The sequence below is a fragment of the Onthophagus taurus genome, chromosome 10, assembly GCF_036711975.1.
Source record: "Onthophagus taurus isolate NC chromosome 10, IU_Otau_3.0, whole genome shotgun sequence".
Lineage (NCBI taxonomy): Eukaryota > Metazoa > Arthropoda > Insecta > Coleoptera > Scarabaeidae > Onthophagus > Onthophagus taurus.
This window is the reverse complement of record NC_091975.1, coordinates 4,466,032-4,490,224: the sequence shown is the minus strand read 5'-3', so window position 1 is coordinate 4,490,224 and position 24,193 is coordinate 4,466,032. Positions and strand designations below refer to the sequence as shown.

At 33.3% G+C, this 24,193-nt stretch overlaps 6 protein-coding genes across 6 annotated transcripts; 3 read left to right on the top strand and 3 right to left on the bottom strand.

Moving 5' to 3' along the window:
* Window positions 1-712: 712 nt before the first annotated feature.
* Window positions 713-17,087, bottom strand: LOC111428233 (angiotensin-converting enzyme Ance-3). Its single transcript, XM_023063673.2, has 8 exons — window positions 16,601-17,087; window positions 14,320-14,478; window positions 14,024-14,264; window positions 13,682-13,971; window positions 13,337-13,631; window positions 12,734-13,076; window positions 2,713-2,853; window positions 713-1,140 (listed from the first exon to the last, which is right to left on the bottom strand). The coding sequence occupies exons 1-8, from the start codon at window positions 17,036-17,038 to the stop codon at window positions 834-836; spliced, it is 2,214 nt and encodes a 737-aa protein (XP_022919441.2). The 5' UTR covers window positions 17,039-17,087; the 3' UTR covers window positions 713-833.
* LOC111428457 (titin-like) lies at window positions 2,978-12,348 on the top strand. Its single transcript, XM_023063972.2, has 5 exons — window positions 2,978-3,070; window positions 3,134-3,829; window positions 7,311-7,697; window positions 11,034-11,192; window positions 11,254-12,348. Exons 1-5 carry the CDS (start codon window positions 3,053-3,055, stop codon window positions 12,331-12,333), a joined length of 2,340 nt encoding a protein of 779 aa, XP_022919740.2. The 5' UTR covers window positions 2,978-3,052; the 3' UTR covers window positions 12,334-12,348.
* Window positions 17,088-17,800: 713 nt separating the features above from the next.
* LOC111428459 (15-hydroxyprostaglandin dehydrogenase [NAD(+)]-like) lies at window positions 17,801-18,855 on the bottom strand. Its single transcript, XM_023063975.2, has 3 exons — window positions 18,575-18,855; window positions 18,094-18,526; window positions 17,801-18,045 (listed from the first exon to the last, which is right to left on the bottom strand). Exons 1-3 carry the CDS (start codon window positions 18,792-18,794, stop codon window positions 17,892-17,894), a joined length of 807 nt encoding a protein of 268 aa, XP_022919743.2. The 5' UTR covers window positions 18,795-18,855; the 3' UTR covers window positions 17,801-17,891.
* LOC111428232 (alcohol dehydrogenase 2-like) lies at window positions 18,818-19,941 on the top strand. Its single transcript, XM_023063672.2, has 5 exons — window positions 18,818-18,940; window positions 19,004-19,127; window positions 19,188-19,294; window positions 19,359-19,666; window positions 19,716-19,941. The coding sequence occupies exons 1-5, from the start codon at window positions 18,833-18,835 to the stop codon at window positions 19,852-19,854; spliced, it is 786 nt and encodes a 261-aa protein (XP_022919440.2). The 5' UTR covers window positions 18,818-18,832; the 3' UTR covers window positions 19,855-19,941.
* A 32-nt stretch (window positions 19,942-19,973) lies between these two features.
* On the top strand, window positions 19,974-21,019 carry LOC111428231 (15-hydroxyprostaglandin dehydrogenase [NAD(+)]-like). The gene is made up of 3 exons (XM_023063671.2): window positions 19,974-20,075; window positions 20,125-20,690; window positions 20,740-21,019. Exons 1-3 carry the CDS (start codon window positions 19,980-19,982, stop codon window positions 20,861-20,863), a joined length of 786 nt encoding a protein of 261 aa, XP_022919439.1. The 5' UTR covers window positions 19,974-19,979; the 3' UTR covers window positions 20,864-21,019.
* A 74-nt stretch (window positions 21,020-21,093) lies between these two features.
* Window positions 21,094-24,094, bottom strand: LOC111428456 (angiotensin-converting enzyme-like). Its single transcript, XM_023063971.2, has 6 exons — window positions 23,453-24,094; window positions 23,182-23,380; window positions 22,035-23,019; window positions 21,853-21,977; window positions 21,258-21,795; window positions 21,094-21,207 (listed from the first exon to the last, which is right to left on the bottom strand). Coding segments are annotated over exons 1-6 (1,929 nt in total). The 5' UTR covers window positions 23,455-24,094; the 3' UTR covers window positions 21,094-21,127.
* Window positions 24,095-24,193: the final 99 nt, after the last annotated feature.

Sequence of the window (24,193 nt, the reverse complement as noted above, 5' to 3'; positions counted from 1 at the left end):
AAATTTGATTGAATGTGAATTAGATCATAAAACCCTGAAAGTTTTTATTTTACAAGTAGTAAAAAGCAGGAATCAAGTTAAACAATTTAAACTTCCTGCAAAATAAAAATTGTAACATCTCTTTAAAGGAAACTAAAACATTTCTAATCTAGTTTTTCTCTTCATTTTCTAGAACCTGAAGGACGACGTGCCAAAAAACTAAATACCACATCGATTGACTTTAGTATGACAGATGGTGGATGGAAGTAAATGTGACCATCTGTCGCGGGGGGACCACGTGTGAAAGTAGTATTTTATGGGTAAAAGTGCTGCGAATTCGTTTGTTACTCGTAACACTTGCGGCGACCTGTGTTAAGATGCGGTAACAATTATGCAATTAACGTAATTTTTTTTCATTCGATCCATTTTTGTATTAATAAATTTCGGTCATTATCAACCCAAAAAAAATCTGAAAAAATTATCATTAATTGTTATGATTACAAGTTTATTAAAAATGTTATTCTAAGTTTGGTGTTTTTGAAAGGGACCACATAAACCATAATAAAACCAGTTAACAAATTGTAGCTGTTTCACGTAAAACTCTATAGACTTTCACAAAATTCGTATATTATGACATAACTTGGTTTACATAAGTTCTGGTTATAAACAATCGCAGGAGATTGTATCGGTTCTACCTTGTATTGTATTGATTTAAATAAAAATAACTGTGTAATTGAGTGTAATAAAGAAAATAATTATATTTCACTACCAATATTTATAAAGATATAATACAAAATATAAAAGAAATAAAATCTTATAAACATCTAATTAATTAAAAAAAGTAAATGAAATTATCACGTTAAAATATAATAGCAAATAATGAACACAAAACATACAATAATATTAGAAAACTTCAAACTTTGAGCGTTATTATAAAACCCTCCAAACACTTGTAACCCGGCCGTTTCAATACTTTGTTTGCAATAATCTCCGTCGTAAACCCAACCAACAAATTCTTGAGTTCTTAAGTTTTCGTTTGTTAACCAATCTTCTAACGGTCTAAAATATTCTCTCATAGCAGTTCCGGTGATTCGACTCTCTCCGGTTGCAAGAAGTAAAGTGTCTGTCCATGGTTGAGAAGATCCTCTTTCCATCAATAAACTAAGTGAATTAAAAAAAAATAATTACTTTATATACAAATTAATTCTTAAGATAATCAAAATTTTGCAAAAACAAATTTCCCAACATATCTAATTACGTAGTGACACCGACCTTGTCTTGAGCTTCCGTTGGCGTAACGCAGGATATTTCGTTTAACTTTTTAACTTTCCATCTGACCTATACACACTACGTTGTGCAATTTTAACTCGGATTATGACGAAAAAAATTCATAATAATAATCGAAAAAAAATAAACTTACAAGAAATTAATCGTAAATTTTTGATTGATAAAATTTAGCCTGGAATTGAATTATTGCACAACAAACCGTTGGTTTACGGAGACGTAAGTCGTGAAAGCTTTTGTTTGCATGACTCGGTGCTTTGGAAGTTGTGGCCCAGTGGTGCAACTGGAGCAGAGCCAAGACCTTGATTTACCTTTCACCTCCGATACGTTCATGTTACCCGCATTTTTTCAGTCACTCAACACCATCGACCAAAGTCGGGCTCAAGGCTACATTTTTTTTCGTCTATAATTTGATATCTATGCAATTTCAATTTCTCTTTTATGTCTCAATTATATAGGCTGTTTAAAAATTCATTTCAACAATTACACTTTTTTTTTGATATTTTCATAGAAATGCATTGAATGTTAGATCTTCGAAAATTAATTATTGGCATATAGTATACCCATATGATGAGCATGATCAAAAATCGATGGCCAAAAAAGAGTTCTTGGAAATATCCCTCAACATAGAAGGTGGAGAGGTAGATCAAACACATCTTGGAACTTTGTCAGAAGAAGAATATACAGTCTAACATTCCTCAAAATAGTCCTGGAAAGCACTTAATTTCGTTTTTGATTATTTCAGACATCGGCATAATTTATTTTAATGTTACTCAATGTCGTTTTGTTCATTCTTCAATGCTGATCTCGCAACCATGTAGCATCATCTCTCAATTTGTTATAAAAATGAGAGAAAGTTCTTTATTATCGTTTAAGAATAAGTTTGATACTCCACTTTTAAAACATTCTATATATATCAGGGATCTATATCAACTTTCTTTGGTTACGTAATTTTAAATACAAATTATGTGTGTACGATTTACCCACTGAACCATGTTAAATTAAAGAAACTACCGATTTTACAATTTTTAACTCGTTCAATAAGTAAATTTATTAATGTACTAATTAACTAGGTAAACGTGGCAATTTATCAAAGTTCGCAAAAAAATAAATAAATCGAAATAAATTACGTACTGACACAATTTGCGGTGTACTTTGATCGCTTTGAATTGAATTGAATATCGTAAAGTCGGATTCGGTTTGTATTTAGATAAAAAATCCGAGTTTAAGCGACGCAGTGAAAGCACCCAATTTCATAGACGCGACATAAATTATTCAGCAAGAAAAGAATACTTCCGTTCGAAACCAGAGCAGAATCTAAATTTCAGCGAGAGAAGTACGCGCGTCCAGAACCCGTTTTCATTGCGCAACACTCTCCTCATAATGGAAATTCTCACTATTCATTAATGATCGCTTTCTATTTCATCTAATAAAACGTTATTTTATCACCTTAAAATTCGCCCTGCTTCTCTACTTCGGTAAATGTCACATTTATGTAAAGGTTTTGTTGGATCTTCCGGCACGTATTGTCCAGCGGCGATACAAAGGCTTCTATAAATTTGGAATTGAAGAAGAGTGCTCACGAAGTATCTGAAAATAAAGAGAAAAAAATTTTATTAAAGAGACAAGTTTAAGGACTCAAACACCGGTTACGTAAAGGACAGGTAAAGAAGTGGGGATTAACTCTTCAGGTGGAGTCGGACGTATAGCGAAAGCAACATCCACCTATATAAACTCCTCCGACGCCGGTGAATATCAATAGTAACCCAACGTCAAGAACGACGACAAGATGATGAAGAAAAAATTGGTACAAAATCTAAGTGATAAAGTGTTTAATTATTTTTAATTCAACGTGATTTTAATGTTTCAGTTAGTGACCTTCTTAGTCCTATCTGCATCGGTATTAACCCAGGCAGAAGAGGAGAAGAAAAAGGAAGCTGAATCATCTGATAAAAAACAAACCAAAAGAGGATTACTTTCGTTAGGTTATGGATATGGAGGTGATTTTGATAATGGATATTCAGTTGGACAAGGAGGTTATTTAGATGGTGGACATTCCATCATTGGTGGTCATGGTTTACTTGGAGGATACAATTTAATTGGAGGTCATAATTTAATTGGTGGTCATTCTGGGTTTGGAGGTGATTTCTTAGGGGGAGGACTTGGTTATGGCCACGTTGATTTGGGACATAACACCCACGTACAAAAGACGATAACTTTACTTAAAGGAGTTCCAGTGCCATATCCAGTTGAAAAACATGTTGCTGTACCAGTTGAGAAACACGTTCCGTATCCTGTTAAAGTTTTGGTACCTCAACCTTACCCCGTAGAAAAACATATTCCATATCCGGTTAAAGTCCCGGTAAAAGTGCCTGTTCCAGTACCACAACCTTACCCGGTTGAAAAGAAAGTACCTGTACCAGTGCACGTTCCAGTTGATAGACCATATCCGGTTAAAGTTTTAGTTCCCCAACCATACCCAGTTGAGAAACACATTCCATATCCGGTTAAAGTACCTGTTCCACAACCTTATCCGGTTGAAAAGAGAGTTCCGGTACCTGTACATGTTCCAGTTCATGTACCACAACCTTATCCGGTTATCAAACAAGTTCCAGTTGAGGTGAAAGTACCAGTTGATAGACCGTACCCAGTTCATGTCCCACAACCTTATCCAGTACATGTTGAAAAACACATCCCTGTACCAGTTGAAAAACCAGTACCTTACCCAGTTAAAGTTCCGGTTGATAGACCTTATCCCGTCCCAGTTGAAAAACCATATCCAGTAGAAGTTAAAATACCAGTACCCCAACCCTATCCAGTTTATAAAGAAATCCATGTACCAGTAGAAAAACCATATCCAGTACCATACAAAGTTTTAGTTGATAGGCCATATCCAGTTACCGTTGAAAAACATGTTCCTGTAACAGTTGAAAAACCAGTACCTGTTCCAGTTAAAGTACCAGTACCAGTGCACGAAGGTTACCATCATCATGGATACGATCATCACCACGACTGGTAGAAAATAAGTAAACTTAACAAAACGTGTTCTTTTAAATTTTCTTTCTTTTCTTGTATGATATTAATTTGTCTGTAATTTATACTATTTTTCTTTAAAAAAAATAAATGTTTTTTTTTAATAATTAGTGTGATTCAATTACTATAACGGTTCATTGTAAAGGCCATTACCACTATAAAGAGATCAAGGACATTTTTTTTCTTGCAAATTATTAACACCAACAAAGTTGTTTTTCTTTTTTTTTGTTGCTGTAACAACTGATGCAATCTTAATTGTACTACGTAATAATAGTGGCGAAACGCGAGGGTGGGGAGAAATTGACAAGAAAAATCCACGGCAACAAGAAAATTACTCTGTGGAAATATCCTTTCGGGTTTTTGATATTATTTCCAATAGACGTTGCGTGTGTGGCTTTGTGTTTAAGAGTGAAAGTTGTTGCATACAGGTGTCTCTACGATCGCATTGTCTATCATAAAAATTCTTTCGAGTATTTCCTGTAAGTTGGAAGATTGAGATCGATAAGAAGGTTACATAAATATTTCTTTCTTAAAATGGTATAAGTTGTTCTTAAAGGGATCGTTAGAATAAAGTGGATTCAATTTAAAACAAGCTATAAAAGGAATTTTATTCGAATAATCTTTTTGGATTTTACGTTTTGAAATCAAAATTAATTGAATGTGCTATTTTTGGATGCAAAATTTTGTTCTTTACTAAAACCATCACTTTCATGAGTATAAGATGGATTATGAATTGAGAGAATAATGTCCCAAAGATCAAGCAACCCAAGGAACTTGACTTATTACCTGTCGCTCAAGCTGGTAGCAAAGCGTTTCACTTCGCTCCACGTTTTCCCGGTTTCCATTGCTTCTACCTCAACAGTCTCGTCCACGTCTTTCTTGAGCCAACTGCTCCATGAGGCTTTCTTAGCGTGTGGCCAATCTAACGCCATTTCCTCTCCTTAACTTGGTCATTAATTCATCATTGGTTTACTTTCTCCTACAAGTCCACCATATTCTCTGTTGGCCACCATATTTTCGTAATATTAACCCTTGTGGGACAATCTTAAAGATGAAGATTTCAGCAAGTTTTGTAGAATTTGCTCTCATTTGCGCAACATCATACCCATTGATGGCGTATACATAGAACATGTCTTTGACAAGTATTCGATGCGATTCTGCAGCAATTTTCTTCAAATGTTAACAAACAATCAATGCTGGCCGCAAATCGTAATTTCCAAGCAGAAAATTTGTGAGTTGCGAATGTTAAGCCTATCTATTTTGACAGCTTGTAGCATCTATGAATAAATTTATATTGACACACCTGGTAAGAATCATAAATATTAATTGAGAACAAAAAGAATTGTTTAAGAAGTGTTCTGAAAGAATAAGCTCAAAACGAACAATTTATACCATTAAAACCATAAAATTATGAATAAAATTGTATGTATTTAATAATTAAGTTGAGTTGATTTCGTTCGTATAACTTATTCTACTTGAATTATTTCGCAAAGTTAATTAATTAGAAAAAAAAAATATTTCTACACAATTTCGTTGTTCGTAAAAAGTTGCCTTTCCCTTGTTAGGTTTTAAATGGGATTTAATTATTTTTTATGGTCGCAGTGTTCAAGAAAAACTAAGTAGGGGTTCTTTAATTAATTAACGTCACACAACCATTTATATCATTGTTTTTTACTGTAAACATATGACTCAATTAGCATGAAAATAGAAGCCGTTAGTCGCTCTAAAGTCTAAAGTAATCAGATCGTACCAATTCACCGTGCAAAAGAATTTTGTTCCGGATATTGCTGTTCTCGGATTATGGTAATTGGATGAGGCACCAATTATATTTTAATCACTTTCAAGTTGTTAAAATCACGAATTGAAACAATTAGGAATTAATGAAAGCAATTATAAAATAAGAAAATTACGAAATAATTCAAAATCGATTTACATTAATTTACATAAGTTTCGTCAATATCGATATTTTTAGGATTAAAAAAAATGTATGTGTAGGAGTTTTTCGTTACAAAATAATCTTGACATTTACTTCTTTTACAATACAAATGAAGAAAATTTAATCGTTTTTAGATTCTTTGTATAACATGATTGAAATATGTATTTTTTTTAACGCAACCCTCTTATGCAATGATTTTCTTCAACTACTACGTTCCTTAAACCAAACCGACCGTAGAGTACACCAAGCAAAATTGCAGAAAATCTGGTGGGAGAAGATGGCTCCTTTTACCGTATACTATACGCTGTAAGCGAAAGCTGCTCCGGAACTATATATAAGAGGTGGTGGCCAAGTTTCGCTACAGTACAACGTTGCAACCCTGAGAAGAATGAGAAGAGTCACGGTGAGTGTGTGGTGAATTTAACGAAGATCGAAACAATGTGGATACGGATTCTTTTTTAATTATTCTCTTTTTCAGCTGCAAACGTCTTTCTTAGTCCTGCTTGCCGTTACGGCGCTCGCAGAAGAGAAGCTAGACAATAAGCAGAAGAAACGTGGGCTTTTGGATATAGGTTATGGATACGGTGGAGGTATCGATCATGGATACGAAGTAGGTGCTGGACATTTGGGACCAATCGATTTAGGACATAGCGTACATTCCCAAAAAACGATAACAGTCGTTAAAGGAGTACCTATTCCTTATCCCGTTGAAAAGACGATACCAGTTCCGGTGCATAAAAATATTCCGGTTCCGGTTAAAGTTTTCGTCCCCCAACCTTACCCGGTTGAAAAGAAAATCCACGTTCCATACAGTGTTCCAGTTAAAGTACCTGTTCCAGTAGCTCAGCCTTATCCAGTTGAAAAAATTGTGCATTACCCGGTTAAAGTACCAGTAGATAGGCCTTACCCGGTTAAAGTTTACGTCCCACAACCTTACCCGGTTATTAAAAATATTCCAGTCCCAGTTAAAGTGCCAGTACCCGCCCCATACCCCGTTGAAAAAGCAGTTCATGTTCCCGTTCAAGTACCTGTCCATATCCCGAAACCATATCCAGTTATCAAGCACATCCCGGTTGAGGTTAAAGTACCATATGATCGCCCATACCCGGTGCATGTTCCCCACCCATATCCAGTCCCAGTAGAAAAGAAGATTCATGTACCTGTTGAAAAGACAGTACCATACCCAGTTAAAGTACATGTTGATAGACCAATTGCTGTACCAGTAGAAAAACCGGTTCCAGTGCCAGTTAAAGTTCCAGTACCTCAACCGTACCCCGTATACAAACAAATCGCAGTCCCCGTTGAAAAACCAGTCCCAGTACCATACAAAGTACTCGTTGAGAACCCAGTACCGGTCACTGTTGAAAAGCCAGTACATGTCCCAGTATACAAACACGTACCCTACCCCGTAAAGGTCCCCGTCCCGGTACCAGTACACGAAGACAATCATTATCATCATGGGTATTGACTCCGGTTCATCCATTTGTGATCGCAATTTTGTATAAATCAAAATACGCAAAGTTGTACGTTAATTATTTATAATATAAATAAATAAAAATAAATCAATAAATTAAATAATAATTAAATACCAAATAATCATTGATGTTTTATTAAAAATACCCTACCCGTTACGTTTTCACTTCGCGCTTATAAAAAATAGAAAACTCGTTGCGGATTTCTAAATCTAAAAATGGAAACCCGGCTCGAGGAAGAAACCGTGTATTTACGTGCTTTTACACGCCATCTAAACATTACGTTATTAATTACTACGTTTCACGTAAAAAATTCACTCCACATGCATTTAAAATAAAAGTACCAATTAAATCCATTCTAATTTTGTTGAAAACTAATCGCGACGATAATAAAGCGATCGAAAAGAAAAATACCAAGAATTGGTTAATTTCACGTCATTACAACGCAATTCTACGCGGATGTAATGAACAATTGACGATTTTTAATGAACATTACTACGACTTAACCCACTGACTTATACGCGGTGGTGAAAGCGCGTTTTAAATGTTAATGGAATGAATAAAGTTTTCAAAATTGAAATAAATATAGTTTTTTGGGCAATAAACTCCTTTTAATATGAGCTAAATTCGCTCCGTTTTAATAAAAGGAGTTATAAAGATTAGAGAACGATTTCAAATGGTAGCAAATAAAAAAGAACGGGTCTTTACGCAGTGTGGTTAAAATAAGATCAGGCAGGACCGGAATATAAAATTTGTTCCTAATTAAGACTTTGGCTATACAAAATCTATACATTGCAGAGAAGTACATGTGGCTGGTTATTACTTAGTAGTAACTTAGTCAAAAGTTGCTCATAACACACGAAGCAGGTGAATCACAGCAAAAATAAGAGCCCACATCTTCAAGTAATTCTAGCCAATCTTGACCAGCAAGAAAACTCAATCTTTTAGGCTAAAAAATGACTGAACCTATCTATATTCTCTGAAATGTTATTTTATATTTGTATGCAGAATTTGACGTTTCGCGTTGCACAGCTGATCAAAATGTGATACACTACGTGATTCTAGATTTAAATCCCATTCTTTGTTCAATGTTTAGTTATTCAAAAGACTTGATAACTGTCAGTTTTGATAGTTTTAGGTTTTGTTAACTTTTTTTTCTGCAAACCTCTTCCAGAACCTTCTTCTATCTCTTGCCCCCATTTATACCTTATGGTGTTTGGTCTTGGATCCATCTTTTCTACATCATCCTATCTCTGGCCATAGCCCGGCGAGTCTCTTCCCTGTTCTTTCAACCATCTTCTCAATCTCTATCTCCCATTAGGTTCTTGGTTTACCACACTTTCTCTTAAACATTTTCTTAGATCTTTTATTCAAACCAGATGGCTATATCGATTGTCCAACATCGTCCAATTTTCTGATCCATAATTAAGTATATTAAGTATTTTTGCTTGAGTGTTCAGTTCCTTCTTGCCTGCGCGGATGTTGTTTACTTGGTAGTAGACTGCACTTCCCTTGTTCTGTTACGAATTTCCCGATCTATCTTTCCATCTTTATTTATTATGGTTGTAAGATATTCGTACTTTTCTACCAATATTTCTTCCAGAAACTGCAATAACTTAAAAATTGTTCCTGGTAAGACTTTTGCAATATGATTAATTAGACATCAATGAGAATCCGTTTAGAAAGGAAAATCGTTTTCAGCCAAAACCTAGCTTTAGGCGATTCGAAAAGATCTTAATAAAAAAAACGCAGGAAAGAATCGGTCTAGATTCCATAGAGATTGCGATCACGTATTAGCATCTAATTTACGAGAAAGAAATACAATTCAAGGACACGGTGTATTTTGTAAAATGTCGTGAAATGGCGTAACGGGGTTTAAAAACATCCGGCGATTTCAGTAGTACCATTTCAGGTAGCGTTTGCGCAATAATCTGACACAGTTTCAGTTCACAACCGTTACGTCGCGTTTTATTAAGAACAAAAAACTTTTAATGTTACTTTATTATTTTACATTGTATTAATTGGATAATTCGTTGACTTTCGCGATTGTATTAAACCAATTTACTGAAACGTCTTTATTTCTTTTTTGAAGAACAATGACTCTAAGAATATAATAGAATTAAATAATTTCTTAAGTCGGGTTTAAGATGTTCTAAAAAGATGAGAATTAATAAGAATTATATAATTATTTAATGATGAAATTTAAAAGCCATCTATCTTTAAGAAAGTATACTAAAAGAAAAAATGAAGGTTGATAAAATAAAAGTTGTCTGCGTGAACATTTGGACTGAAACGAAGAGATGGCGCTGAATGTGTTGGTTTAAAAAAGTAAATTATTTTTAATTCAATTTTAATAATATAGTGCATGAAATTAACCTTGATTTTGAAAGTATTAATTAAAATCTCATTGACCTACAAAAACCGTATCAAATTGAAATCAAAATTATATAACATCTAACCGCAAAGTTATCTCAAGTTTACTTTCTTTTCTTTCATGAAACCACACGAATCAAAAGTATTTCAGTTTTAATAAACTCAGCACGTCCGATTAACAACCGGATATTTCCGCAAAAAAAAATAAAACGACGACTTTCCTTTCTCGTCGACGAATCGGCATTAATTTAAATAATAACCCGTACGCAGTTTTACGATTCGTAAACGCGTAATTCCATTCGGAAGTAAACCCGCACACGAAGAGAAAGAAGTCGAAGCACGAGCTCTGACATACTCAAGCGTAACCGGAATTGGTATTATAGTTTCCTGCTCCTACCGTAATCGACGATTAAGTTACGTAATCCAACGGTAATCTCGTCTACATCTTACATCTGTCGCGGGAAGTATTGAGAAGAAATAAATGAAGAACATCTTGTACAATTTTTCCAGGAAGAAATACGAGTTTATTCGCCCGTTTGGGACAAAACGGGACAAAAATCTTCTTTTTGAAGCAAACTTGTTTTGCTCCCTACCAAACTGAAATTAACCTTGTTTTTGATCAATATAAAAGATCCCAACTTGATTCCAACTTCAATTAGTGCATAACAAATACATCAAAGTCTTTTTGTAACATGCAAAAAACCAATCGAAAATCAAAAACTTTCTAAATTAATTAATGTTTGATTAAACAAAATTAATTTAATAAAAATAAATTTCTAAAGGAAATGCATTAACACAACACATGTCTTTTATGTCTCTTCAATTTTCTTCCTGCTTATCTTGAATCAATAATGATCGATTACAAAAAATTACCCAGAAATCACAAATAATTGTACAACAGATAGGAAGTAAATAGTCGAAATCAAAAGTAATAACCAAAAATTGCGTAATTGTAACAGCTTAACAAGCTCACTGGTACAGAAACAAACGGTAGCACACGCTTGGTAAGTTGCAGGGAGGCGAAAGCGTTAGCTTACACTTTCTATAAAAAGCCGTTATACCCGCATCGGAGCATCCAGTTGAGTTGTTCTCCACATACGATGACGAAGTTGCTGGTAGGTTACCAAAGATACAATTAAAAATTTCTTCATTAACTCCAAATGTTCTTTGTTCCAGAAAAACCTTACGATTCTTCTTTTGGCAATTGCCGTGGTTTCTGCTGAAAATAATCAACAAGAACCAAAACCGGTTGAAGAACAAAAGAAAGAAAAGCGTGGGTTGGATTTAGGTGATTTTGGTCACGATTTTGGGGGAGGTGATATTGGTGGTGGTGGTGAAGATCATTTTGGAGGTGGTGATTTTGGAGGAGGTGGAGATGAACATGATTTCGGTGGAGAGGATCACGGTCATCACGAACACGTTAAAACAGTAACAGTGTATAAGAAGGTGCCGTATCCAGTGGAAAAAAATGTTCCAGTTCCAGTTGAAAAAGTGGTTCATGTTCCTATCAAGGTACCTGTTCCACAACCATATCCGGTTGAGAAAAAAGTACCCTACCCGGTTAAAGTTCCGGTAAAAGTACCTGTTCCAATTCACAAACCTTACCCAGTAGAAAAAATTGAGCATTACCCAGTCAAAGTTCACGTCGATAAACCATATCCAGTTAAAGTAATTGTCCCCCAACCAATTCCGGTTGAGAAAAAGATTCCAGTTCCATACAAAGTACCAGTTCCTCACCCTTACCCAGTAGAAAAGAAAATCCCCGTTCCATATAAAGTACCCGTACACATCCCAAAACCATATCCAGTCGAAAAACTTGTTCATTATCCAGTTAAAGTTTTAGTTGACAGGCCATATCACGTTCACGTCCCTAAACCTTACCCAGTACATGTTGAGAAAAAAATATCTTATCCCGTAGAAAAACCCGTCCCATATCCAGTAAAAGTCCATGTTGATAGACCCATCCCATACCCAGTTGAAAAACCCATCCCTTACCCAGTAAAAGTCCCAGTTCCAGCTCCATTCCCAGTTGAAAAGAAAGTTCCAATTCCAATCGATAAAGAAGTACCTTACGCAGTCAAAATTCCTTACGATAACCCAGTACCTTACACAGTCATCAAAAAAGTACCCATTGAAGTCATCAAAAAAGTACCTTATCCAGTCAAAGTACCTGTAGCCGTGCCAGTTCACGAAGAACATCACGAAATCGAGTCTCATCATGGCGGAGGAGAAGAAGATCATGGTGGATATTATTAAAGTTAAATATTCCTTTTTGTTTTTTTTTTTAGTTATTTAGTTTAAATAAATACTGTTTAAAGAATACATTTTACTTTTATTGGAAGAAAAGTCGAAAGAAGCAAATCCAATACTAAGTTCGTTGGCAAACATTATGTAGAATGATCTCAGCACCTTATTAATTGGTGAGTCAAATCTCAGATTAATTTCGAGATCATTATAGAAACATATCTGGCAAATTTCAAAATTCAACTAGGTGTATCTAAATAATCTCTTAACTTGAATTTTAAAAAGTGTACCGAGTTCAATACCATACATACTTCTAAAAAATCTAAAAAACATCTTTCATTTTAATAAAATTAATCAAGTCTAACCCAACTCTACTTAAACCATAATTTTAAATCAAAATATGTTTGCTTACCTTATATATGGTATATTTGCCGGGACGTGATATTTAGATCCAGCATCAAAATCGTTCTCAGATCTTAAAACTGGAGGTTTAATCCCAGTAAATTCCTCCCTTAACATCCACCAATGACAATTGTATTGATCCTTTAAAACGTTTCCTCTAAAAATATCGTATCTCCATTTATCCAAAGCATACGAAAATGGTAAGAAAACGACTTTATCCAACGCCATTGAATATAAAAAGTTGATATCAACGGCGGAATCATCAACGGAAGTTTGAACTAATCCGATTTGTTGTAAATGTCTCGGTGTCCCAACGGATAACCCGATGGCTTCGCCGATGGCCTCGTGGAACCCTGAAACCGTAATTCGCTTTCTCTAGACATCGTAGATCATTTACCCGGACGCCATCTGGCGAGTGCATTGACTTTTTTTGCAAAACATATATCGATTGACGGTGCATAACGTAGAAAGCGATAACCGAGTAACGATCATCTATTTATTTTCACCTGGTGGGATGTCGGGAATTAATTAGGTGCTGGATTGAAAGTAAAAGCTAGAAACTACACCGTTGTTGCGTAAAATCGTGCTGTAGTGGGATTAATCAACTTCTTACCTGGATTTGCTCCATCTCTGTAAACTTTCGGTTGATCTTTATAATTAATAAAGTAATAAATATGAGCCATTTCATGATGAGCCATTATTAAATCTTTCATAGTAATTTTTGTACACATTTTAATTCGAAAATCTTGTCGATTGCAAAAATCCCAAGCTGAAGGTTGACATAAAACTGTTCGATCTAGAGGTTCTTCAAGAACGGAGTCTGACCAAAAATTTAATGGGAGTGGTGTCATGTTCATTGAAACGAAGAAATCTTCAGCTAATCGAAACATCTCCGCGGGGTTATAACCCTAAATAATAAAAATTGTTTAATTGATAAAATTAATTAATAGAATCGTACTTGTCGTTCCATTTCTGGGCTAACATCCAAAAATGTCCTTCCTGGATAAGGTTGACTTATATCAAAGATGTTAGTCCAAGATTGACCCCACATATTTCCCAAAATATGAGCAGGAAGTGGTGCTTGTCTACTAATTTTTTCGGGACCGTAATAATCACGTAATCTTCTTCGAACGTAAGCGTGAAGTTGTTCGTATAATGGTTTAACTTCTTCCCATGCGTCTTGAAGTTGATCTTCTAAGTTAGAAGTTTCAAATGGAAAATTCCAATATTCAGCAGCATTTGTAAAATCTAAATTAAATGAATGTATAGTAAAATATTTTTTTATTTTTAATTATCTTACTATTTAATCTTGCAGCTTGGTTTGTTAATTGAACTAATTGCTCGTAAGTATCTTTATATTTTTGACCGGTATTCCTTCTCCATTCAGTCCAAACATATTGCAATTCATCCCAATTTCTAACTCGTGCCATAATTTCAGTTAGATCCGGTTGAAGACGTAACCCACAACGGAAAGGTTCGTTTGGAGCACAAATTGATGCTGAGTTATAAATTGCCAACATATCATTTATTAATCTGTTGTACTAAAAAGAACACATTAAATAATTAGGAAGAAATTTTACAATTTTTCTTTCTTACTCTATCAAGTTGATCCGGGGGTAAAGCAGCTGGTCCAACAACAGACATAAATCTAATTTGGCGATAAGTCATTATATCAGGAACATTCGAGTTCGGAATTTGAGAGAATACGCTCCAAAGATAATGTTGAAAATCGGAGTATAGTTGTTGGGCGTTTAACTGAGGATCAAAAGAAAAATTATAAATTAATACAAAATAATAAAATTATATTTTATCTTAACTACGTTATTTTTTTTAAGAAAGTTCAGTTTTTCAAAGTTATGACTCTCTAATTGTTTTAAAGCGATTTATGAATTAAAAAGAAACAAAAATAAATCCGCCCGGTGTGTGTTCCAGAGATTGGACGTCGCGCCTTTATTGTTCTTACATAAAAAATAAAGACGCTACGTCCAGCCTATGGAACACACACACACATCTCTTCCGGTTCGACGAAACACCTTTTCTTTTGGTGCAAACACACGTTTTAATAATTATTCGAGATAACATTAAAAATCAAATTACACCTGATGGGCATTTAGTTAAAGATGAAAAGAAAAAGGAGAAGTTAAACAATAGTATGTAATTATAGTTTTTATAGTTGTCAAGAAGACGGTAGTTAAAATCATTATAAAATTAAACACAAAAGATTTTTTCTTCACGCATTCCTCATTTTCCTCAGCAAGTTAGTGAGCACGAATTAATTTACCAATAGTGTCTCTACGAGTTGCGCAAGTGACACGTTTTCCAAGGACAATTTATACACATGCAATTTCCACAACGACAATTCAACCCAACCTAATTGATCTAATCGACGTGAGTAACTAAGAATTAGGGATGATTGAGTCATAAATTGTAGAATAAATTTCCTAGAAAATTTTTCACCTACATTTCTTTATTATATAACATCTTTTTACCTCAATTAAATGAGTCATTTAAATTCAAATCATAGTTCGCGTTTATCGTAACCACAATTTCATGTTTTAACATTATTTATTTCAAGTTTATTACCATAACATGAAATAATATGAAAAATTTACATTTTTCGTATTAAATTGTAAACAAATTCTTCCATCAAGACGTAATGTAAGCGTGAGAAACTAGATTTTCAAAGTAAATCAATCCATCTTTTACGAATTGATGATGAATCGTGAGATATTGTTCATTACCTTGAATTGAAATCTAATTCAAGAAGTGAATTAGATTATGTAATTGAGAAATTCTTAGAAATCTATGTGTAATTGGTATGATTTATTTGCTTGGTTTAATTATTATTAACTAGCGTGAGAAATATTTTAAAAATTTGATTAATTGGTATTCTTTAAATGATATCATAATTAGGTGTTTCTTTTATTTTTTCTCGCAACTCCGTTATGATTCATTCATCCTGGATATTAGATGACTGGTTTTTTAAAAGCCATTCATTGTATAATTATCGCCGTATTTTCTTAATACAGAGAGAGATTTTCGAGGACTCTGTATAACAAATATTCATTAAATTTTTATATAACTAAATTATTCCCACACTTTCCATCTAATCCACGGTTTGATTGCTTTGAACAATGTTGATGGTGGTATTTTTCTCAATTTATTAATTACCCATAGGCAATACGGATTCTATTTTTCTTTTCATTTTAATGGTAAAAAAATCTATGGGAGTCACGGTCATTCCCATGTTAAAACTTTCGCAACACTGATAGTCTGACCATTGTCTCTTATGGCCATCAATGTTGAACCATTACCATAATGTTAGTCGAGGAGACGAACACGCTGGGTAACGTCCCCCTTGATTGTCTTCGACGATTGTCTTCGTCATCCTGAGAACCACCTTTTGTTCTCCAGAGTGCGCGACGCTTTTCCAATAATTGTGATAATTAACCTTTTAAGTATCCCCAACTCACAATAAGCCTTTATTCATTACGTAAACGCATAAACAACGGATAGGAATCGTCATTGATGATAATGGTTTTAAGTATATGAAAAAAAGTTTAAAGAATGCATAACAGCACTTTGATAACCTCATCAGGTAAAACCGTTTGGGGTCACGCAAACGATAACATTTCAAATAGAGGGGAAATTATCTCTCGTTACTTAACTTTGTATGAAAGCTTTAATTAAAGCGAATAAAAAAAAGAAAAAATAGAAATCGTTTAGGATTTATTGTGGGTACATCATCATACAATTGTATTCTTTTTTTAAAGTATCATGAAATGATCTAATTCCCACTCGACGTAATTTTACTTTTAAAGAGTGCAAGAATTGCTTTAAAAATTTAATTTATGAAAAATAAAGTGTTAAAACTTACAGCTTCCAATTGAGTCGCTTGATTCACATTCGTCTCAAAATTCCATTGAGCACCAACATTATTCGTACATTGTTGCGATGCTTGAAGATCCAACTCTGCTAAAAGTTGACGAACATCCCCAGGATATTGATTGTTGTCTTGTATATTTAAAGTATTTGGATTTAAATTAGGATTTAAATTTGGATTAAAATTAGGATTCAAATTACGATTTAAATTCGGATTTAAATTAGGATTTAAATTCGGATTTAAATTAGGATTCAAATTTGGATTGAAATTCGGGTTTAAATTCGAATTTAAAGGATTAACATTTTGATTTGGAACAATATTAAATCCCCTTTCGTTCTGATCAACATTATAATTTTGAATTTGTCCATAAACGTTAACACTGATTAACATTAAAATGAGCAACGTTCTTTTGACTCTACTTGGGTCGCACATTTTTTTTGTGTCACGTCAAGATAAAGACTAAAGGAAACCCGGGCAATGTGCGTTAATATGTAGTGGAAACACGTGAGAGAATCACCGGAGGCGTGGTGTTTCGATTGTTTTTACCTCGCCGAATGTCAACTGTTGTTATTTTTTTTTATTTGTTTTTCAAGTGCTTCTAGTTTCTAGCACAATGGATGATTATTCATTTAAGACTATTTCGAAATGGTTATGTATGGTAATGACCATAGTAAAAAAAATAAATGTACGTGATGCTTTTTGAGAACAAAAATTAAGTTAATTTATATTTAAAGATTAAAATCTAAGGTCTTTTTAAAATTCATTTTGTTTTTGTGAACTTTACATAAACGTAAAAATACTTATAATTAAATACTAAATATTAAATTACATACTTAAGCCAAATTGTTAAAGTTGATCCTATTTTGTTTCGAAATTTTTTTGAATCTTACAAAAGAAAAAAAAATTAACTTAACTTATTCGCTATCAGCTTATCATATATGCTCATCATGGCAGAATAGTTCCAAGAAAGGGAGAAACTAATGGTCATTACGAGCTGTTTTGGATATGGACAGGTTTAGTTGGATTGTGAAGCAAGTTGTATTGGTGCTCAAGTAGCCCAAAGAAAGTGGAATTTAAAATCTTCTTCTTATGTACTTATGCTCAAGTTTGTAGCAGTACCAGTAGTTTTAGGTTGCATGACGAAAAAGGGAAGATGGAAAAACGGAAACGAAAGACCTGATTTTATATCAAATTAAAAAGGAGACTTCAAGCTTTAATTTGATGTATAAACCGTGGTTTAATTCCAATAATTACAGGCTGTGTGAATTTTTTAAAATTTAATTTTTTATCCAATAGCAATTTCTTTAGCATGAGTCGCAAATAACTCAAATCGATTAGGAAATTTCCATTGGTAACAAAATGGTCCTTCGCAAATCCAAATTGAACCATTTTTACCCGTGTTTATGATTTTGATTAAGGTTTTTCCACATTTATCCCCTCTAAAAAGTAATGTTTTTAAAACTTTACTAAATAATTTATTAAATTACGATTGTTTTGGCCAATGACAAATTTCTTCGTCCAATAAATCCAAATCAATTCCTTGAGGTTGATTTTTAGCAAAAAGAGGAATTTCCTCGATTAATCCAGGACATAATCCCATCACCCTACATTGATACTGTTCGTATTGATAATCGCTTCCCAAAGATCTAACAAGCCCGATAATTCCGTGTTTCGTTGAGGAATAAATCGGTAACGAAGCCATCGGTTGTAATCCAGCTACGGATGATAAATTAATAATAATTCCTTCTTTTCCACTTTTATATTTTGGTAAATAATGTTTCATAGCCATTATGCTCCCTCTTAAAACGCTGGTTAAATTTAATTTAATCGCATTTTCCCAATGATATTCGTTAATCGTTTCTGAACAATGTATAAACATGTCTAATTGGTTAAATGTTTTGATGGTTGTTTCAAAAACATCTAAAAATTAAGAATTAGGTTTTTAATAACAAATCTTAATAAGAATACTTTGAAAATTCCTTGCAACTGCTATATCAGTTTTAATAAAACGTATATCACCATCCCCGTAAGTTTCTAATTCGCAGGTAGCCTCATTTCCTTTCTTTTCATCTCTTCCAACCAACATCAACCCCTTTATGCCATTCATTAATAAGCTCGCGCAACATTCGTACCCAATTCCTCGATGACCACCAACAACCAAAGCTACTTTACCTTTTATTAGTGACATTAAAACAAAAATAAAATTTTTTTTGTTAAAATCATGACATGGTTTCGACTGTCAATGTCATTAAAGGAAAAATAGCTTGCATTTCAGGCGGAATCGGAGGAATTGGCTATCAATTCGCTAAGGTTCTTTTAAAATCAGACATCAAAGTATATAATTAAAAAGATATAATAATTTTATTTAATACTTAAAAGTTTTTTAATATTTTTTAGGGGGTTGTTTTATTAGATGTTGACGCTGAGAAAGCACCGAAAGCTGTTAACGATTTAAGAGCCTATGGAAACGGAAATGTTGAGTTTGTCCATGCAGATTGTAAATCCATGTATCATGTTGAATGTGAGTTAAAAAAATTAATTGAAACATCAATCTTCTTTATTAATTTATTTTAATTTTTAGGTGGCCTCCAAAAAGCTGTTGAAGTTTTTGGAAAATTAGATTATGTAATTAATAATGCAGCGATTATCGACGAAAATGAAATGGATATTATGGTTAACATAAACTATGTAGGTTCCTTTATCGATATTATTATTATTACGACATATTGATTTTGATTAATTTTTTTGAAAGATGAGCACGGTTTATTCAACGATTTTATCTCTTTATAAAATACTCCCGGATAGTTTAACCGAAAATGAAGGTGTCATAATAAATAACGCTTGCATTTTTGGGATTGACCCTCTCCCACCAAGCCCGATTTATTCCGCTTTAAAACACGCCGTTGTTGGAGTTAGCAGATCTTTTGGAAGTCCTTATTATTATAATCGATCGAAAATCAAAGTATTATCTCTTTGTCCGGGGTTAACAGAAACGCAGCTTTCGAGTCCTGCTAAAATTGATCATGGGTGGGAGGAAATTCGGAAATTACCTCGACAAGGGTAACAAAACTAATTAATTAGATTAGATTAATAAAAATACTTTTTGTAGAGCCATTTTCCCAGCAAGATGTCTTTTAAAAATGTTGACCCAAGGAGAAAATGGGTCAGTGTGGATAGCAGAAAATCAAAAATGTTATCAAATGCCTTTTCAAAATCGATTTGAATTTTATTCAGAAAGCGTAAAATAAATCAAAAATTATCAGTAACCTTTAACACTAACAAAACGATAAATTGAGATAAAATTAAGTTTTTAAATAAATTTTTTTAACTTTAAATTAGTTTTTGTTAATCTTTCTTTAAAGCAACTTTAAAAATGTTTGATTTTTTAAGAAAAGTCGCGTTAATAACGGGTGGTGCAAAAGGAATTGGTCTTAAATACGCCGAGCAATTATTAAAAAATGGAATTAAGGTAAAATAATAAATTAATTTCATTAAAGATTACAATAAAGATTTAATAGGGAATCTCAATAATTGATTGCGATGTTCAAACCGGGCAAAAAACCACAGAAATCCTTCAAAAATCATTCAAAAACTCCCACATAATCTTTATCGAAGCCGATACAAGCAACGAAAAAAGTTTTGATGCAGCATTCAAAGAAACCATCTCAAAATTCGGCCAATTAGATATAGTTTTAAATAACGCAGGAATTTGGAACGAACTAACTCCGCAAAAGATGATTGACATAAACTTAAAAGGAACCACAACCGGAACTTTATTGGCGTTTCAAAAATATCTCCCAAAATATAAATCGGGCGATGAAGGAATCATTATTAACACGTCTTCTTTAGCCGGGTTAATTCCCGTTGCTTTTACCCCGGTTTATTGCGCTACTAAGCACGGAATTGTTGCGTTAAGTCGAACGTTGGGAATCGATGCTTATTACGAAAAAAATAAAGTTAGAGTTCACGCTTTGTGCGCAGGCCCGACGGATACTCCAATGTGCCAAATTCCCCAAGAGGAATGTTTGTTCCCGCAGCAAATCGACGTTATGAATCGATTCATGGAAAAAAGGAAAATGCAAAAGTAAATTTTTTTATTTAATTGAAATAAAGATTATAAAAATTAATTTTAGGCCGGATGTTGTAGCTGAGGCGATGATTGAAATTTTAAAAAATGGTAAAAATGGATCAATTTGGCTGGTCAATGAAGATGAGAGATATGAAGTACAACTTCCTGAAGTTGTTACAAGAAAATAAAATTTTATATTTGTTATTAAAGATATAAATAAATGTAATTAAGAGATTAAACATTCATGACACAAGTACAGGTGATGTATCAGGATTTTGAAAGAAATTAAGGTAGTTAGTAAACCTGCATTACAACAAGGCTGCAATAGAATGCAGGAAAGATTCAACCTAGAGAGAACTAGGACTTTAAAATCCACCAGCACCACACAGTTAATTCATGTAAAAGAAACAAAATTAAATTTGTTTGAATCTTTATTCTTTTCCAAAAAATAATTAACTTGATATATCTTTAATAACTTCTTCTTCATCCTCCATATCCTCACTCCCATCATTTAATCGATGTGGTTTACACCCTAAAAAAAACCAGATGAAATAAAAATAAATAATTCAAAAAAAAATGTACTTCTTTCAGCGGGTTCCCAACCAATCGAAACATTATTTTTCGCATTTTCCTCTTTCAACCACATCAGCAAAGGTCTAAAATACTCCAATAATCCGCTGGCATCCATGCTTCTTTGCCCAGTTATAACTTCCATTGCATCAGGCCACGGTTGGGAGCTCCCCATTTGAAGCATTTTCCCCAAAAGGTTTCCAGCATCTTTATTTTTGTAAATATCGCATTCGTAGAGTTTTCTTCCCTCGGGGTCATCCGGGTTAAATTCCCCGGCTTTTATACATAACGCCCGATGGAATTGAAACTGAATAATAAAACTTACGAAATATCTTATGTACGGGACGTCGGCTGAAACGTGGTATTTCGCAGCGGGATCGAAATCTTCTTCGCTTCGCGTTATCGGAGGTGATATTCCTTGGTATTCTTCGCGCAAATCCCACCATTTACAATTTTGATTATCTTTAGATGTTTTTCCTTCGAATATATCCCAACGCCAAAGATCCATGATGTATGCAAATGGTAAGAAAGCTATTTTATCTAGTCCGGTCTAAAAAGTATTTTTTAAATTAATTTAATTTAAAAGTAACTAAATAATAATAATTACGTTGTATAAAATATTTAAAATCATTTTATCATCAATAGAAGATGAATTTAAAAGTCCGATTTCTGATAAATGTTTTGGTGATTTAACAGATAATGTTATAACATCACCAACAGCTTCGTGGAATCCTAATTAAAATATTAATGTTAGTTCTACTTTTAATTAGTGGATTAGGTTATTTTTACCTGGATTAGCACCATCTCTAAACACAACAGGTTGATTAGCATACTGCAAATAATATTGAATATGCCCCATTTCATGATGAACTGTAATAAGATCCTTTTCGCTAACAACCGTACATTGCTTAATTCTTGCATCGTTATTTTGATAAAAATCCCAAGCGGAAGCGTGACAAACCAAATCCCTTCCGTCATCCGGTTTCTCCAAAATAGAATGTTCCCAAAATGGTTCAGGCATAGCGGTTAAATTAAGCGAAACGAAAAAATCGTTCGATAATTGAAACATTTTTAGTGGGGTGTAACCTTGTTTAATTAATTCTTCGGTTACGTCAAATTTTTCTGCATCAGGATATGGTAAAGAAAAATCGGCGATGTTCGCCCAAGATTGCGCCCACATATTGCCTAATAAATGAGCGGGGATTAAACCGTTTTTAGGAATTAAATCCCCGTATTTTTCTCTTAATTTAAACCGAACGTAAGCGTGTAATTGTAAATATAACGGCTTAACCTGTTGCCAAATTTGTTCGAGTTGATCGCGAAAATCGTCGGCTTCGTAACGCAACAACCAAGAATGAGCGTAATCCCTTAATTTATTCAATCTAGAAGCTTCGTTTGATAACGAAACATACTCATCGAAATAAACTTTTACTTTTGGGCCGACGGCTTTGCGCCATTTCGACCAATAATATTTTAATTCTTTCGGGTTGCGAGATTCGGCGAAAATCTTTGTTAGTTCGGGTTCTAAATTAAGGCTACAATTCCCGGGGTTTTTATATTCGCATAGTTTAGCTGTTGAATAAATCTTTTGCATTTCGCTGGTTATTCTTGATAATCGCTCGAATTTTTTCGGTGGCAAAGCTGCTGACCCTATTAAGGAATAAAATTTAAATTTCCTTTTCATAACAGGGTTTTTATAAGTTTCCCAATGAAACTTTGATACTTGTTCCCAATCTTCTTTCACTGCTTTGGCTACTTCTTTTTCAATTTCCAGCTATTATTAAATAAAAGTAAATTTATTTTAAATTTGAAGTGTCCTATTGTTATAACTAAGTGAGTGTTAAACAATTTTATGACTTTTTAACATTAAATGAAACAATGGAGGGATATTTATAAGGTTCAATTTATTACCTTTTATTTATGAGCTGTTAATTACCTTAATTTTAAACGTTTCATCAGTAATATTCGTCACATAATTCCACTCTGCTTCTGTCACCTTTACATTTCTCTCTAATGTTATTTGATTCATGTAATTTAAGAAGTTTATGGCAATCGTTACTTCTTCTTCTAATTCTGGATCAACAGCTTTTGATTGTATTAGAAATAATAATAAAATTAAACCATATCTAATAAACCTAAATTAAATAACAATTTTAATAATTACTTTGTGATTAAAGTTCGACAATAAATTAGTTTAAAACACTTACATGGTGAAACACTTAAGTTTGAATAGTTTTTAAAGGTATTTTTTGTTACTTCACCACTGTCATAGAGTTCAATACCTGTGCTTTCAATAACCTGTTCTCCTCAACTGTAACATATTGGCGACCGGTTGTGGATTGCGATGTTAAGCAAAATAAAATATAGTAGTAGGAGGTTGCCTCCACCTCCTTACAGAATTCCTTTATTGTATTATTTTTGTATTTGACCTTAGAGAAATCAAAACATTGAAATAGACTTAAATAAACCGGTTTATTAATACATTTATTAACAGAAATAATTCATAAAAATAGTATTATTACAGTAACAACAATAATAACAATAACAAGGAAGGAAACCAAATGGATAATATGGAACAACTTTTCAAAATCGTATCTTTCAACGAAAATGCAACTGTTGGCCTCTTTTAATCATAGATACAGTCTGGATGGACTCTAATTTATCATTTTCTTCAAGTCATAAGCACAACTACAGGATAATACCTCCACCAGAGAAGAACACCAACTTTTTTAACAACACTTCATGCTCAAATCTGTATTAGTATAACAATATAAACATTGGATTTTGTCAAATTAAATCTAAAAGCAATACATAATTAATAAATATAAATTGAGTGAAACGAATTAATATAAAAGAAATTAATTAAATAACATTTTATATAAATAACCTCACTTTTTACACACAACTTATCAACATTGTTGACGTTTTACTGCGCTATCTATGAATCA